Source organism: Bradysia coprophila, unplaced genomic scaffold (genome assembly GCF_014529535.1).
Source record: "Bradysia coprophila strain Holo2 unplaced genomic scaffold, BU_Bcop_v1 contig_138, whole genome shotgun sequence".
NCBI classification, from domain to species: domain Eukaryota; kingdom Metazoa; phylum Arthropoda; class Insecta; order Diptera; family Sciaridae; genus Bradysia; species Bradysia coprophila.
Window position 1 is genome coordinate 6,595,225 of NW_023503409.1, and position 17,956 is coordinate 6,613,180.

General features: G+C 33.1%; 1 protein-coding gene across 3 annotated transcripts in view; it reads left to right on the top strand.

The window, feature by feature from the left end:
- LOC119073768 (cardioacceleratory peptide receptor) overlaps positions 1 to 17,956 on the top strand; it is a 39,699-nt gene that overhangs the window by 12,749 nt on the left and 8,994 nt on the right. For all 3 annotated transcript variants that reach the window (XM_037179436.1, XM_037179437.1, XM_037179435.1), the window contains exons 2-3: positions 1,749 to 2,101; positions 2,746 to 2,835. In XM_037179436.1, the coding sequence (XP_037035331.1) occupies positions 1,805 to 2,101; positions 2,746 to 2,835 (387 nt within the window). In that variant the 5' untranslated portion in view covers positions 1,749 to 1,804. The remainder of the gene's footprint in view (positions 1 to 1,748; positions 2,102 to 2,745; positions 2,836 to 17,956) is intronic.

The following is a 17,956-nucleotide window of genomic DNA, read 5'->3' on the forward strand; positions in this document are numbered from 1 at the left end:
CTTTGAAAAATGTTAGAAAAATATGGAAAATTGTTTTTTAAAAAAACTGGAAAATTGTAAGAAGATTAGGGAAGTTGTAAGAAAAGGAAAGGTGTACAGTGAGAGGCAGTGAAATTTCAGCATGAATTTTCTTCAGCTGTTCCACACAAAACATCAAAACTGATTATATCTCTTTATAGCAGCTTCAACCGTATAAACAAGTATAAACACAGACAGTTTTGATTCTATGTGTGGATTACCTGAAAAACAGCTGAAGTAAATTCATGCTGAAATTTCATTGCCTATGACTGTAAGAAAATTTGAAAAATTGCAATAAAATTCTTGAAAATGTGGGAAAATATTTTATCAAAAATAGTCCCTGCTCGTATTCTATGACAACATAGGTCTCAACAAGCCTACGATTTCAGTTTATTTCAAGAAATTTCGGAAAGTTTTCTTAATTTGCACAAAGTTCTAAACATTTTCTACCCTTTACGGAACTGAAAACATTTTCTGTTCTATTTTTAGCCCTCTCTTAACCCAATTCATTTTGGTTGTGCGAAACAGTATAGTGCGTAGCACATTGATGTTGATATTTTACGGTTTACAAGTCGATCGAAAATCACCACATCCACCAACAGATAACTATTATTTTGGCACAGATAACATTTCACTGTCAATCTAACACTTCCATACAATTAAGCTCATCATATCCTCATAACTTTGTCAATAAAGTTTCACATAAAAGACAAACAGAAATTGAAGGTTATACGTTCCACCTATCATCAAGTTAAATATCGTCGCATCTGGGATGTACAGTTAATTGTACATTATCATGTACACGAATGCTGAGGGGGTGAATTGGATTGAGAAGACATGAATCATTGTATTTATTTCCACCGTACTTGCATTTGAAGAAATTGTGGGCATCCTCAATTTCAAGTGCTACGTGGACAATTTATTCATTCGTTTTGCTGACATAATTTCAGGGTTTATTTTAGAAATCGATTTGATAAATTTTCTTTTAAATTTTTCTAAGATTTTCCAAAATTTGTTACAAGTTTTTTTTGGAAAATTTTAGAAATTCCTAATAAATTTTGGAAAATTTTATCTAATGAATTTTCCGAAAATAGGCCCTGTTGAATCGGGTGGATCTGCGTGACATTATTTACTTTGAATTGTCTCATTACTCTGAACCCACATATCCAATGGTGAGAAGGGTGTCGAAGGCTACAAGACATTAATTAGTGCGGTCAAATGTTCAAATCAAACTATAATTCCCATCTATTACGATGGTATTGTCGAATTTTGAAGCTGAAATGTGTTAAAGTTGTACAATCAGCAAAACAATTTCGTTTGGCATTCGTCTACCAGCAATAAATTTATGCACAGCACACACACAACGTTTTCAGCATCGGGTTGAATTTAATATGTGCCGCAGTTGTTACAATTTACAAAAAAAGGATAAATTCCCCAAAACTTAAAGTTATGTGCAATAGAAATACCTTCATGTCGGATTAATTGACATCGGTATCGTTCACAGATTTTTTATATTAGTTTTGGGTTTCATTACATACGATATCAATTGATTTCGAATGCGGAGAGAAAAGCAATAAACAGAAACTTTTCCCTTTCTAAAACACAATAAATGGATATAAAGTCAAACATGCACTAAAAGTTATGTCCCCCGTCCCGGTCCCGTATTTATGTATATGAAAAAAAAGAAACTTACACGCAGTAAAACAAAGTTTATTTCTCGATTTTCACAGGTCAAGCACAGTAATATAGAAATCTAACATTCAATAACAACGTCAATAATGGCACCATGGATTTGCTTGCCATGCGAAGATATTTATCGCCTTCAACAACATCAACATTCTCATCAGCAGTGTCCCCCAACGATAATTCAAATGAAATTCGCTCCACACTTAACGACAAGTCAATATTATTGGTGGAACATCAGCAAAAAATATTTGTTCACAGAATGAATTGTACGAGACAATTTACAGAAAATTGTCAAAAAGGAATGATGATTACGGAGGATGATTATAATCAGAATTGTTTGCAAAATCGTGACTACGACAACTGTTTAGCAAATAATCAAACAAATACTTTGTCACAGGTGAGGATGCGCGATTTTTTTTTCTTTCTTTCTTTCTTTAGTTTGATACATCAAGTGGTTTAGTTAATCAGAGACGATATGTATCGTTGAAAATCCTCTGGAAAAAATCGGTCGCATCTGGCTATACTAGAACTTAATATAACATCATATGTACATTGTACGTCGCAGTGGTCGTTACTTCCACATCTTCAATGTGCTTATTCCCCTTTGATCGTAATAACTAAACTCTGATTGCAAAAATCATTTCCGTGATGGAATGTTTTTATAAATGTTCGCAATGACACCGTTCTGTTGATTGCAATTTCAGTTTTAATCACAACTTTAATTTGCAATCTATCAAAAAAGATTGGTTGCATCACCAATGCCGGTTTAGTATAGTTTCAGATAAATCATGTACCGTTACCATCAGATTTTACCAGAACTCGTAATTAAGTGTACTCAGAAAGAAATCCCATTTTTAACACAATGTCTAATCTCGTATTCAACAAATTTTCGCCGAATCACTTTCATATCTTGGCAAGTAAAACTTCCGACCAGAAAGCCTTTGTCTTATCTTCAAACGATTAATTAGAGTAGCTACCAGAACCACGTGTACTGAAAATTAATTTTCTGCAATTTAATGTTGAGACAATGTAATATTTCAGGTACTTGTGGCGCCTACACCACTCAGCGATGTAATCAATTCTTCCATCGCCGACACAAATGATGACTTCAATTCATTTTACTTTTATGAGGTGAGCTTTGTGTTTTAATAATTAACGAAAAGATTTATGGCTTTTATGTAGCATACTTAGTCGTTGTTGCGTATAACAATCGATATATTTGTTATATTAAATGCCAAATAAGTCAAACCACGCACATTCATGAACACAGCAACATTTTATAATATAATTATTTACAAAGGCAAAAAAAAAGAATTTTTAATAATAAGAAAACGAACATGACAATATACAAATGCATTCGTTCATATGATTAAGTTTTCAGTTCGTGTAAATATTATACACCGAGTATACACTCTACCACTTGCATTTTAACAAGCAAACTTCTTTTATAAATGGTTTATATTCATGCCGCTCGACATACTTGCTCGTGCGGATACCATCAACTTTAGGCCTGGGAAAATAATCAATTATTTTTATTGAATTCAATCAATTAAAAAGGGGAAAAAAAGTCGAAAGAGTTATTAAATTAATAAAGTTCTTTAATTGACTGACTAATTATAGTGGAAAGAGTGTAAGCAGTTGCGACAAATTGGCATATCAATTTCGCAGATCAACAAATTAGTATAACTTTTGTACGAACGAAATATGAATTTAAAAGGCAAGGTCATGCATAAAAAAATGCAACATTGTATAACTACAAGCACCCATCGCATGGACATTCAGTATGCATCTCAACATGCAGTACGAAAACAAACAAAGAATCTGTACCATTGAAAGTTTAATTTGATACAAGATTTTGTTGGTCTACCTGACGATGAAGATAGGTAACGTTTCATACAATTTACACTAAAAGTTTATGGAACTTTGTAAGTGCAAGTAAACTTATGTCATGGTATCATCAAATCTGTTACTTCTTTTCCTGTTACCTGGTTGGTGATGCTAACTACTTCTTTTACTTCATCAGTCTTATGCTCAAGTTGTGGTGGGCGGTAGATTTTAGGCAATTCGCGATTTATTGCCCGAACGAAGTGAGGTCGGCAAGCGATTATTATTTTATACAAAATCATTTTAAACTGTTGTATAAAGTTGTATAAGGTAGGGATACAAAATAGATTGATTTTATGCAATTCAGTGATGATATCTGAACTTACGTCGCCTGTGTGCAATGTCGTATGAACGTATCGCACTAGTGCGATAAAGGATTTGCAAGGGATTTATCGCACTAGAGCGATCAAAGCTACGTGTTACTGACGTCACACGACGATTATCTAAGGTATTTATTCTTCACTGCATAAAACGTTGTATGCAACACAAATGGTATGCTGGAATATTATCGCACACGATGTCTTGCCAACCTCGACTGCGCCTGAAACTTAATGTTAGATGTCAGAATCGGATAGTGAACCTAACAAATATTTTTACAGAGTCACAATTTTGAATAGTTCTCAACAATTTGATTGCTAAGCTAAATTTAATTAACTAAATTGTGGTGGAGCGATGACATAATTCAAATGTGACAACTTATGAACCATATTGAATTGACGAATGTCTAGAAAACGAAAACATTAAAACAGAGCACTTACTAATATGAAATATTTCCGCCTCTCTAATATAAAATATAATAAGATTCGGTGACAGAGCCACATTTATGAATAAGATCATGATTTACCAATTCCCCGACCTATTTGCATATAAACTCGATATCCACTGTCAGCACAATGATTTCATTTGAAGCTAAGGATGGTTTATTTATGTATATATAGCATGTAACCACAGAGCCCAGATAAACTTAAGAATGTGTTATCGTATCTTAAATGGCAATAAACATTATGACAAACTTGGAGTATGTCATAGCCATATTGCGTGAAATATGTTCGTAAAACACACTATAGTTGTAGCACTTATATTACAAACTATCGAATAGAGAGGCGAGATATAAGCACCGATACTATAATTTTTATCACTGTGTTGTATATCGACAATAAATGGAATTTTATTCTGATCTTAATTTATTTGCTTGTTTATTTGACGATTTGACTGCAAATAAAAATCTAATAAAAAACACACCATCTAGTTGTACAACACAATTTTAACGGTCAGTCTGGAATCACCAGTCACTTGCGGAAGAGCATGTATTATCGCCAATTGAGCTACGAATGTCTAAAGGTCGTTCTTTGTCAACTCAAAAATAGTATAGTTAATGAGAATGGCTTCAAAATGCAGGATTTTCGAGAAAAAATTACCGTTTTCAGTGGATTTCCAAGAATTTTTTTTAACTTTTCTGAGGATTTTCTGATGAAACGATTTCCTCTGATTTGCTAGTTTTCAAAGTTTCTCAATTCTTGCGATGTCTTCAGCATGTAGAATCCATTACATAACCCAGATCAAAATTAAATGTCTTGTTTTCATGTGTTTATTGACCCCGACTTCGCCTCGGATCAAAAACATTACCACATTGCCTTCGGCTCGGGCTACAAAGTTTGTAGTGCAAAACTCTCTATCGGCAATATAAGTATCTCCAAACTAGGACGTAATGGACTATTAAATGCTGAGTGCGTCGAAAAAAGTGCTTGAAACATGAAAGGTATGCTTTTCGACGCATTTAGCATGTAAAATACTATTAATAGTTATTTATCTACCAAGGTAGGTATGAAGGTATTTTTTCGCACTAGATGTCGATTGTCGATACGAGGCGAAGCCGCCATACCTACCGTGGTAGATACAACGTTTTTCGCAATTTCGGGCCATAATCACCTTTCCAATGCAAAATATTAGCAAAATTTCTACCAAACATTCACATGCAAACATGAATTCATTTGAACGATCAAGCAACCTGCACTATATACACATTGCAATGTGATGTATAGAGACGCGCTAAATAAAATCAAGTAGTCAATGCCTAGTATGTACGCTTCAACAATACGTTCTGTATAGTTGTGTGACTCTGTAGCCGAATGGCTATGGTCGTTGCTTGGTGTTTGGAAGAATTTTGGTGTTGGATGTTCAAATCCTGGTCTGTGCAAAGTTTTTATTTATAAAATTTAGTCTTTCTTAAAGGTACTAAGCTATGTAGCGGGCGAAAAAAATGTGAAAAAGCCCATGTGCGAAAAAATAATCAAAAACGCACTGTGAAATAAATACCTTCAAAACGCCATTTAATGTCGAAAGAGGTGGAAAGAGGTGATGATTATGGCCCGGAATTGCGAAAAGGATTTTTCATACCTAGGACCCGAAAAGTGCGACTTTGTCGCACTTTTTCTTCGTCCAATATGAAAAATACTATTCGTACCACGGACTAAAAGTCTTTTTTAGCGTATTCGAATCCAGACCTCGCCTTCGGTTCTGTCTGGAAACTTCTCACACGCTAAAAAAGACTTTTAGTCCTAGGTACGAAATGTACTATTTTAGGTTGACAGAGAATTTTCTAGCACATCTCTGGTAGTAATGAGTCTTTTGTCTTAGTTTTGGCTGGTATTGACCATTGTGATACACGGACGGAACGAAGGGGTGGATAAAAATTCTATATTAGGAGCAAGAAAATCGTCAACTTATTTCACATTTTCACAAACAACGACATATGAAAAGTTTCCAGTGGAAAAATCCAAAATTGTATACTTTCGTGCCTCTTGGACAATGACCTTGTGAAGTCTGAATCGATCTCAGGATTTTCTGGGCAAGGAAATAAATTTTTCATCGAACACGATACCTCTAATATTGGATAATTAGGAAAAATTCAGTCGTGCCCTGGAACTTGACCTCAAACATTTTTTAGCCTTTCCCTATGTCTGTTTGCCTGGTCAAACTAGTGCGAAGCTAATTTTGTGTTGATGTTTCCTCGGGCATTAATCAATTAATTCATTTAGCTAATGAAAAATGAATAAACATAAATTTCAGATGGCTCATTATAATTTGTTGAAGAGCGCAGAAATAGAAGAACAACGAAACTGCTGATGTCCTTTACCGCATAAACATTGTATAAATAATGGCGATAAGATAATAAACATTCATTATTTAATTTGAAAAGGGGATAATCGTTAAAATATTATATTAAAGAGACCGAGCAAAAAATCTAAAGAGTAAATACCAGCGATACAAATATAAAGTACTAAATATATAAATTCACTCTCTCTCCACACACCCGTTTGCAAGAAACTCATAAATATTAATGAAAAGATATTTTCCCTGGCATCGTTTTAGTGTATATGATATGATAAATATCCATCCCTCTATGCTATTGAAATGTAGGACTTAAAATAAATACCATTAAGAAACAACTTGTTGTTTTTGTTTGTCTATGCGTCTAGGTTTTTGACGCCAAGGACGCAAAAAGACATTTTAAACGTAAAACACGTTTTATAACGACAATACAGTAAAATATTATTGAATGAATATTTACTGTGAAAAGATTTCGGAAAGGATTCATTAATGAGGATATATAGAAAGTGAGGTGCTTTGACCTTCTCCTATCCATTTTATATAACGATATTCATCAGAGAAACATTTTTGTTTCAAAAGCATTGGATTCAAAACGAACGACTACTATCATCTATTCATTTATTGTGTCGGGTAAATAAGAAATGATTTTGCCTTTTGCCTTAATATAATAGACCGTGTGCAGTATAAATAATTTATTTTTAATTGATGTAGATTATTATTCTGTAGAACAAAAGTGTAAACAGAATATCTGAAAAATGTCTGCTTGATTTTATATCTCACTTTAAAAGCTGTAATTTGAATAAAAATAAAAGGATATCCGAACCATTCTAATTCATTCTAATTGGATTCTTACTAAGATTCTAATAAGTGGGATGGCATCGGGATGGCAACAATATTTTTTTAATAATTTCTATAAAAAAAATTAAATATTTTTTTCAATGGTTTTCATGGTAAATCTTCTTTTTATTAAAATATGAAACTTTTTTCTCAAAATCGCACACGCTCTATTGTGTATTTTAATGAAGTTGTCGCCTGAATGGGTAGTGATTAATAAATACTTGAGTCAGCCCAAAATTATCAGCATGCGCATTACAATTACAATGAAAGACGTGACGAAAACACTTTTATGTGATACAAGATTGTGAACTTGTTGAGCTTTGTGTAGGATTCAAAACAACATCTATATAACAAAAAAGGCTACTAACATGCTGAAATTACAAGAATTTTAATTCGTCAACAGTAACAGTTATCTGCCAGCCATCGACAATATTCCATTTTCAAAACAAATTGCAAAAACAGTAAACTGGACAAGGTTCTTTTTCTGTAGCATACTGCCAATTCGAAAAAAAAACAGAATTTTACAAATAACTTCGATAAATATTGTCGATCAGCCAGCCAGCCATGTATTACCATAAATTATGCGTGCAATTTTTTGCTACAAAATTCATCTTGAATTTAATTGAACAACGAACGCACACACTATCTAAATTGGAATCGTTCAATAAAATCTTGCTATCAGAAGAAAAGTGTCGATCTATGTGTAAATGTAATACCATGAATGTGCCAAACATGTGGCGGTACACACGCTGGTTTTTTCTTCAATGTAATTCTTTTCATTTTCTATAAAAGGAAATTATTTCTAGTATTACTTCCATAACTCGTCTTATATATGTATGGCATTCCGTTTGCACTGACATCTGAAATTGATGAATTTCGTTGACTGTCGGCGTTGCATATGAAGCAGAAGGATAATTAACTTTTACTATTTTAACTTGTGCAGTTTTATAATGACATAGAAAATGTGATCTACATTCAACTGAATGTAGAGTTATGATATGCTCATTATGCAATATATTTACACAGGACTATTTATCAAATCAATGCAAAATGGATATGATGGCTGTACAATGTGTAATGTTAATGTTATATTCCGTTCTCGATATTTTTTGTATCACCATTTGAGTGATGGTGATAAATTACAATTTCAACATTTAATTTTATCTTTTATTTTGAAGTTATTTAAATGATGGTAACAAACGTTTTGCGTTATTTACAGTTACCACTTCTGTTGCATAATGCGGTTGGATGTAATGGCTGTACCATTAGTTTGAAATTTGCAAGTATTTTACTTGATTGATGAACATTATTGCTTTTTTAATTGGAAATCGGTTCTGTGCAATGTTGCGAGTAGCGAGTACAATTTTCTATTTATTGGAAATTTGATGGACTTCTTTTAAACAATGGAAAAAACACTTAACATTTTGTTAAACAAATTTAATTAAACATTGAAATCTGTGGAAACAATGGTGGTAGGAACCAAAGAACTAGGTTAGTTATGTGATATAAAGAAACGAGAGATTCTTTTGAATAACAGCCTACCGAAATCGGAGGAGTCACTTCTGCCAGCGTTGAATGGTCCTAACCCTTAGAATGCAATACGACTTACACAAAAATTTCGGCTTATGTCTAGCTAAAAAATGCTTTTCTCCTATCCGACTATCTTCGATTATTAGGCGACGAAGGAGATGGTCCATAGTTCCAATAGAAAGCTGAGGTCATAAAATTCATGAAAATGTATCATATTTGTATATCAAAAGCTTGCACATCGTTAGGTTTGGTTGCGAAAAATTGTCATGAGTGTGACTTAGGTGTCGCTAAGTTTCCCAACTTTGGCCAAATGCCAAATGAAAAACTTGGACCACTGTAAACTTCTATGGAGACGGTTTCCAAAAAGTATTTTTTTAAAATATTGGTAGAGATAATGGCCCTCTACCCGTTCAACTAAATACTACCTCTGTGAATCAAGTATCCACGCCTGTAGAACGTCTTCCAAAAATCGTCATTTTTCAATTTCAACGAGCCGTGACCAGCCTATCGTTGCACCCACTCGACCAACTTTTTATACCATGACCATTAGAATTCCTATCGATTGCAATCCCAATCAGTCCTATCGCAGCAACAGAGCGCTCTAGGGAGCCTTGGTCCAGGCGCTCCGGGCTGTACGGTTGAAAATCAAAAGTTTTTGTGGAACGTTGTTCAGGGTCACGAGCAGGCTAGGAATATCGAAAAATATAAAATTTGCGACAACCTATCTTATAAAATTCCGAGCAACTACACCGTGTTTCACATACAGCAATTCATCATTTCAGAGCAACCGTATACTGTGAGTCATTTTCTGCATCTTTTTTTCTTTAAATACCTGGTTTTCATTGATTTATCATACGGCTTACGGCTATTCATCTGTTATCGATAACGACGACAAAAGTAAGGACAAGCTCTGGGTAATATGATCCCTTATTATAGTAAAGTCGATAAAGTGCATGTTAAAAAAAGTGAAGTCCAAGATTTGAAATCAACCGATTAAAAATACTGGTCATATGCTTGCCGTCTGTAACGGATTAATTAAGTTTGATATTTTAATTGGATCGAGAGGTGCGTTACGGGGTCAGTGAGTTGTGGTATTTCACATGAAGTTTCATATAGATCGCTATTTGGTGGTATTCCAAAATTTCTTTTAAATTTACATAAGCAAAGCACGGTCAGGGTTTTCGTCCGCAAATCAGAGATAATCGTAAATTGAAAGATGCTTTAAAATTACAATCAATAGAAACAAGAAAAGGCTGTCGAAACAACGGAAAACTGAAAGATATCGAAATCCGGACTGAATTAGATATTAGAAATTCCCACATACCCTTTAAGAAGTGATCGGGTTTAATGATTTTTGGCTCACAAAACTAAATAACTATGTTGTACAACTGAAGCTGGTAGAGAGCTAATGTTAAATTTAAGGACATATATTTCAACTAATTGTCCATTCGACAAATCGACCCAAAACTGTCGTCATTATTTTGAGAGAGAAAAACAACTCATAAACGGAATACGAAATTATAATTTAATCAGAGCACTAAACTGCTTATAAACGTACGAGTTCAGTATTAATATACAGTTAGAAATAGAAAATAAACCTTCATGTTTATTGAAATCAAATAGTTTTCTTACATTTTACGTATAACTGACAAGAATGTAAAAGTTCGATAATGACAACTTGAATGGATTCGAGAGAAGGGAAAAAAAGCTCACTGAATTCAATACATACCATTAACATGTGTGTGTATTCTATATAACACGAATGCTAGTTCTGAATGCAAGTCTATATGAATGGAACGAAAGAATAATAAATGGAAGTGCTAAAATTATATAACAATGGATAAATGCTCTTCTATAAGTGAAGAAACCCATAAAAATAAATTTTTGTTGAAAATAAGTTTGTGCATCAATAAACTATATACAGATGCATTAAGAGGCAATATAAAACTCGATATCATTCGAATGAAATTAATTTGGAAAATTTTCGTTCGTCGTGTGCATACCGTTCATCGTGTATACCTGGTATGCACCTTATATATATCGGAAAAACTATTTTTTAACTGATAAAATTTCCATTTATTAAGTAGATTTATGCTGAAATTATTTTACACAGTTTCAGCACCGAAAAGTTTTTCTGTATCGCTTATGTAGGCACTATTAATGAAAATCATTTCCACTGCAATTTCGTTCGATCAATTCTTGCCATATTATATTGCAAACTCTTTTGTTTGCATCTGACGCTTTAATCGGAAGGAAGTGGTTTTCTTTCGTGGTTCATACAGACATTAAATACTTGTTGGAGTGATTTGATGTAACATCATTGGAAATTAAATTTTCCTTTCTAGTATACTCAATAAGTATGTCGGTATAAGGTAAGGAGCGAGTGGAAACCATCTCGAGTACATGAGTTGTCTCGAAGTAAAATGTTATTTCAACAAACTTTGCCGCTTTGAAGTTTGTTATTAATTTTGGCGAAAGTATCTTGGAATATGTCGTCTCCGTATTCATTAGTGTAAACTGAACGTGTAAGATAAGTAAAATTGCGACCCAATAACCGTCAATTTACGCACAGACGATTTAATCCTCGTTTATTGTTTTCTGCATAATAATTCACTTACACTTTAACGACTTCAAATGTTCATCGAAACCGGGTTGAATTTATGAGGGCATTCTTCAATGAAATTTTCTAATCAAATACCAATCTATAACGGACGGCCAACATGCCTCACAACAAATTATTTATAAACAGAATTCTTGTTGGCATGCCTTTCATACCGTTTGAGGCAAACGATTAATATTCATTCAAGAATCTATTCAACACGTTGACGTCAGGACTTCACTGCACAAAAATTCCATGTACGTACATCGTTTTTATACGTATATTTACTCAGGTGTACGTTTACCATGTGGACAATTAGTATATTCATCCACTTTCCTTATTTATTTTTTTAAAATTCTGATATTCACCCTCCGCTATGCTAACACAAAATATGAATATAATGTTAGTGTGTGAAGGTTCTCCAGGCAAAGAAGCTCATTGATTAACATTTTTTTCGCTTTATAATCACTTCCAAACGTAATTTATATTCATAAATGGAACGTATCCGTTCGGCAATAGGTATAACTCCAGGTACAAACTGAAAAATCGCATGTTAAGCTGTGCTTCATTCAAATAACAATTCCAGCTTGGTTCATCGACTGTATTATGATGTTCTCTTCTAACATTTTTATAATGTTCATGTTTGATAAATGTGTTCATATTCGCAGTTCATCCCTTCGGTCATTTTATTGTGCACAAGTTGCTAAAGCAACCATAAAACGCCCTCTAAACTATATTTCTCAAATGCAATGGACTAGCGATTTTATGCTGCCAAATTGTTACACATCGAATGAATTCTTTGAATAACACAAAATGCGACAAAAAACATAAGCAAAAACAAGAAGAAGGAAACGTATCATTGATTCTGATAACTGTGATTGGAAATGTTCCATTTTATCATGTTATGGATACATCCAAAGTGCTTGTCGAATCTATTTGTTTTGTACGACCGCTTAAATCAACACAAACTCATCAATAGCATATTATAATGGATTGAGTATGAAACGGTCAACGGTCATAAGACCATGTAACGGACAATGAATCACAATTGGAAACACTGAACACACAAACTTACACCCACCGACGTTACGCTCATATTGGGGTATGAAGATGTCAGAAAAGCAAATGCACACTTAAGAGGGCAGACTAGGTTACAAAGAGCCCTCTGTTGAAAGCTTCATGTAAACACTCACTCTCGTATGAAAAATATTTGGAAAATAACTCATTTTGGGAATCCATTTTTACGTGTAATTTACGTTGGGGCACTTGGCGGCTTACATAGTCTTAAAGTTTGGACCTTTATCTACAAAATTGCTGAAAAAAATGTTTTAAAAATTGCATCAAACGAAAGACATTACGGTTTTAAAACATCGCTTCACTGGACACAAAACATGAAGAATTTCACTTTATTTACACATCTAAACACACTGCCTCCAACTTTTTATTATTAGAATTGATAATGCACACACTTGTCTACCAAATTCCAGAATTAATTTGACAAAAATCACTTTTTATTAATTAGAAACAGAAAATAAAACCCGAAATTGTTCAAAAACTGCCATTTTTTCAATTGTTGAGCTTTGATTTTGACAATTATAAATATGGTATGCAACACATTTTATACCACACCATGTTATACCATACCAGCTGTATATACCATTAGTTACTGTCAAAATCAAAGCTCAACAATTGAAAAAATGGCAGTTATTGAACAATTTCGGGTTTTATTTTCTGTTTCTAATTAATAAAAAGTGATTTTTGTCAAATTAATTCTGGAATTTGGTAGACAAGTGTGTGCATTATCAATTCTAATAATAAAAAGTTGGAGGCAGTGTGTTTAGATGTGTAAATAAAGTGAAATTCTTCATGTTTTGTGTCCAGTGAAGCGATGTTTTAAAACCGTAATGTCTTTCGTTTGATGCAATTTTTAAAACATTTTTTTCAGCAATTTTGTAGATAAAGGTCCAAACTTTAAGACTATGTAAGCCGCCAAGTGCCCCAACGTAAATTACACGTAAAAATGGATTCCCAAAATGAGTTATTTTCCAAATATTTTTCATACGAAAGTGAGTGTTTACATGAAGCTTTCAACAGAGGGCTCTTTGTAACCTAGTCTGCCTTCTTAAAGAGTGTAAGTATTATTCCGATTGTTATCAATAGCGTCCTTGATGTGTGGTACTCGGGAGAAATATCAAATACCATTCCATCAGATTGGCTTTTATTATACAGAGAACGTGTGTGCTCTTCGTACGGGTGCACATAAATTTATTCTCACGATGTGTCCAATAACAGCATTACATTGAATATCGATAAAAAAACATTTCTATCATAAGACTGATACCTTTCGAGAAAGCAGAGATAGTATAGACACAACGAGGCAATATTTTCACCAGCTTTTAAGTGAAGTGGAGTGTAGTTGTGTAGAATTTTGCTAGAATTTTTCTTTATTTTTACATTACAGAAAAGGGTAGAGATCGTAGAGATTCAATGTACAGCCATGCTGTGAAGTTTTGCAAACCATTTCAATTTCATAATACATTTGATTGTGGATAAATAGCTTAACAGGTTAAATTCGTGACTCAGCTGTGTCTGCGCTTTCATAAATATTTGAGCAACTGTAACGCACGAACCTTTTAGCAACCGTTCACTTACAGTTTTGTTTTGTTTAAAACACACTTTATCAGATCGTTGAACCGTTATTGCTTCATTTGTGTAGTCAGGCTCAGTTCAATAAAATAATTATAGCAAAACGTGTACAGGCCACGAAAATATGATTTCATGGAAGTCTCTTCTTCTCGACTTGCTGGAGTATATCTTTTCGGAAATCTTATCAAAGTGCAAGTGCGTTGCCCCAAAAACTTTTTCATGGAACTAGTCCCACAAAAGCTACAATAACATCTTCTGTAACTTAATTTACCACATAAAAAACTTTCTCACCATTCTGTTCCATTAATTTCGTTTCAACGTTCTTGCCTTCAGATAAAAAGGAATCCAACGGTAAAAAATTGACCACAAGTTGGACCGAGTTCACTTCGTAAAAAAAAAAACTTTATTCATTAATGACCTTCATTGCATCAACTCATTCACACATTAACTAACGAGACTCGACAACTTTACTTTCAAGTCGAAATGAATTCAATGTAACTTTCGCGTTAATTTTATACTTAAGTGAAATCTAACGCCGTTTTAAAGGTCCTTGTTCTTCTAAATGACGGTGTGAAATTAAATTAAATTTTACAAAATTCAATGTTTGCGTATCTTTACTCTCTATTACGGTGTGTAAAAGTACAACACTTACCTAACATATCTATAACCACTACAACATCCACCATTAAAGTATGTATAAAATTTCCTTTTTGTTTCAATGAAAAACTTATCGTTTTCGGAATATATATTTGATATTTGAATAAAAGTCTGTCTAAGAATTCTTTATGTATTCGCGCTCTTTATTAAAAAGTTGAAAATATAAATCTAAAATTAGACATTTTAAAAGATTAATCTGTTGATAATACGCAGAGAGACATAAACAAAAAAACGCGAAAGAAATGTGCAATTTTCGGATATTTCGTTTGAGACACATTACAACGTAAACACAACCATGATTCGAACAGCGATTGCAGTATATTGTTGTAGGCAATATAAATTATCTTTTGCAGTTTTACTGAGAATACCGAACCGACTGAGTTTGTCGTCCACATTTGTAATGCCGACACCACAGTTTATAGAATTGAATGGATTTACCTCCTCGTTTTTTTAAAAATATTTTTCGGACAGTAAATCGCAATTAAAAGATTTCAAGAATTAAACAGACTGCATGTTGAGAACATTATGTATTCTAACATCACAAAGCTTTAAGCAGAAAACGAGCCATTATAGTATACGCAAAAGTTGTTTAACAAATGAGAATCTAGATTTTTATTTCAGTGTTTCGTTCTTGTTGCGAGGGCGTGTCTCACAAAAATTAAGAAAATAAAAATCTAGATTTCCATTTGTTCAACAAAATTCTTGTGGAATCAAAGACAGACCACAATAACTCCAAAAACAGAATACATGTCGAATTTTACATAGCTCTTCGCATATTAAAGGTTATTTGCTTACCAAGGGGAGAAAAAAGGAAATTCCAACAAGAGTGAAAGTTTGAGGCCAGAGCTAAGCGATTGTAGCAATTCGCTCGAGTACATAATTTTCCATCCGTGTATGGCATGAATAAACTTTTTATCCACGAAACAACACATCAATTTGTTTCACCATTTTTAAAAACCAAAACAACGTGACAGTTACAAGAGAGAGAAAAAACTCTCGTTCGGCCCATGGAAAAAGAGTAAAAAATATATTTCTTACCTAAACTGTCATTAGAGAGAAAGAACGTCAACAAAACGCCATCTTCTCACTGCATTTGTGTGAAGAAAATAAGGTTATTCACGCTGCACCAGGGCCTATTTTAGGGAATTTAATTTACAAATATTTCCAAAATTTCACAAATTTCACAAAAATTCTTAAAATTTCTAAATTTTGTTTTCTGTTAGATCTCATTCCAAAGTAATCAGTGAAGCTTAAAGACATGAACAACAACAAAATGACGAAAAGTGATGGAAAAATTTAAGAATTTTTGGAAATTAAATTTCCTTAAAATAGGCCCTGCGCTGTACGGATGAAAAAACATGTCTGCTCCTCGGTCTACTCTCAATAACTGGAGCACTGATCTCCGCTGAAAAATTTGCCACTTTCAATAAAAAGCTATATATTGATGATGCAGTCTAACAGTTTGCTTAAGAGTTTTGTTTTCGTGAAGTTGAAGTCCTCCATTTATCTGTCTATTTACTATCAAAAATCATGAATCAGATAATATTTCTTTCATAAGACCACTTTTCTGAGACAAGAAAAACAAATTCAACTTTTGAGTCAATCAGATTATTTCTTTGCATTCGTGCTGGTAAAATATGTGGAAATGTAAACAGACAAAAAATTTTCCCGTTTCCATATTTTTTCCACTTATTGTTAACTTGTAAATAAGAGAAAACAATGAATTGATATCCATTGCTAACGTACTTAGATTTATCCACTTTATTTGAGATAACATAATAACAAATATTTATTGCATGACAGTAAAAGCATCCAAATGTAAAGAAAAGATTGTGTGCCATAAATATGGCCAATGAATTATGTGCTTGACATAATGTACCATTGTTAGATTTAAAACTTGTTGAGATACAATTTTCGATTTCAAGTTTTGCTGGAACGTTGAGTCTTCAATTGATCGTTCGAAATTGTTGCTGAAAGTGAAATAAAACGCAAAATCGCTTCTGTAAATGTTCTCTGACGATAATGTGGTGAATAAAACAATGAAAACATTTTTCACATTAAACGATCTAATTCGTTTTTTGCATTTGTAAATGGTATATCAAGGGTAACATATATTACGACCATAATCAGCATAAAAATATGATTACAGAATTTTATATGGCACAATGTCATCAAAATAACTTTAAAAATCTTCATCTTCTTGTTTGCATTTTGCTATGCGTTCAGCGATTCAGCTATGATTGTATGAGATTAAATTAAGGAAGGGAGAAGAGCATAAAAAAAGTGGCAAATGAGTCCATTAATTTAAAAGGTTAAGAAGGTTGTTGCATAAAAAAACATTTTTTTTGTTCTCACATTCTGAACCTTGAGAATATATATACACCCCCGTCCACATAATACAGTATTCTAAAATGCGCTTATTTATAACGCTTTATTACACACAAAGAAAAATGTACCGTCCAATACACCCGCAGCAATGTCAACATAATATAAAATTGTAATGTAAATCATCTTATGCATTACCTCCTATATTAGGGGCAGAATAATGAAATGATGACGACGACTGTTGCTATATTTTACGAGTAAAACTTTTTTCATTATTGCTTTAAAACGAACTCGAAAGTAATTCATTCAAACTTTAATCAGTGGTGCAACATCTTAGTTAATGCACTCTATTATACTCTCAATGTTGAACCGGTAAGATAATATTTGTAGACGAATCCGTTCGTTATTGAAAATTAGTTTCAAATTCGTAGAATATAATCGAGAAAATATAATTTAAGAAAATAAAAATACTTTCGAGTGAATCGAACATGAACCTTAAGAGATGAACAGATTGAACGATAGTTTCGATTCGAAATGTCGAAAGTTTGGCAGTTGAATTCGCCTTTTCTCCGTTTCATATAATATTTTGCGAATGGATTTCGAACGTAACTATAGCTCCACAATACTGTTTCACCCACTCAAACCATATAATTTTTCGTCTTA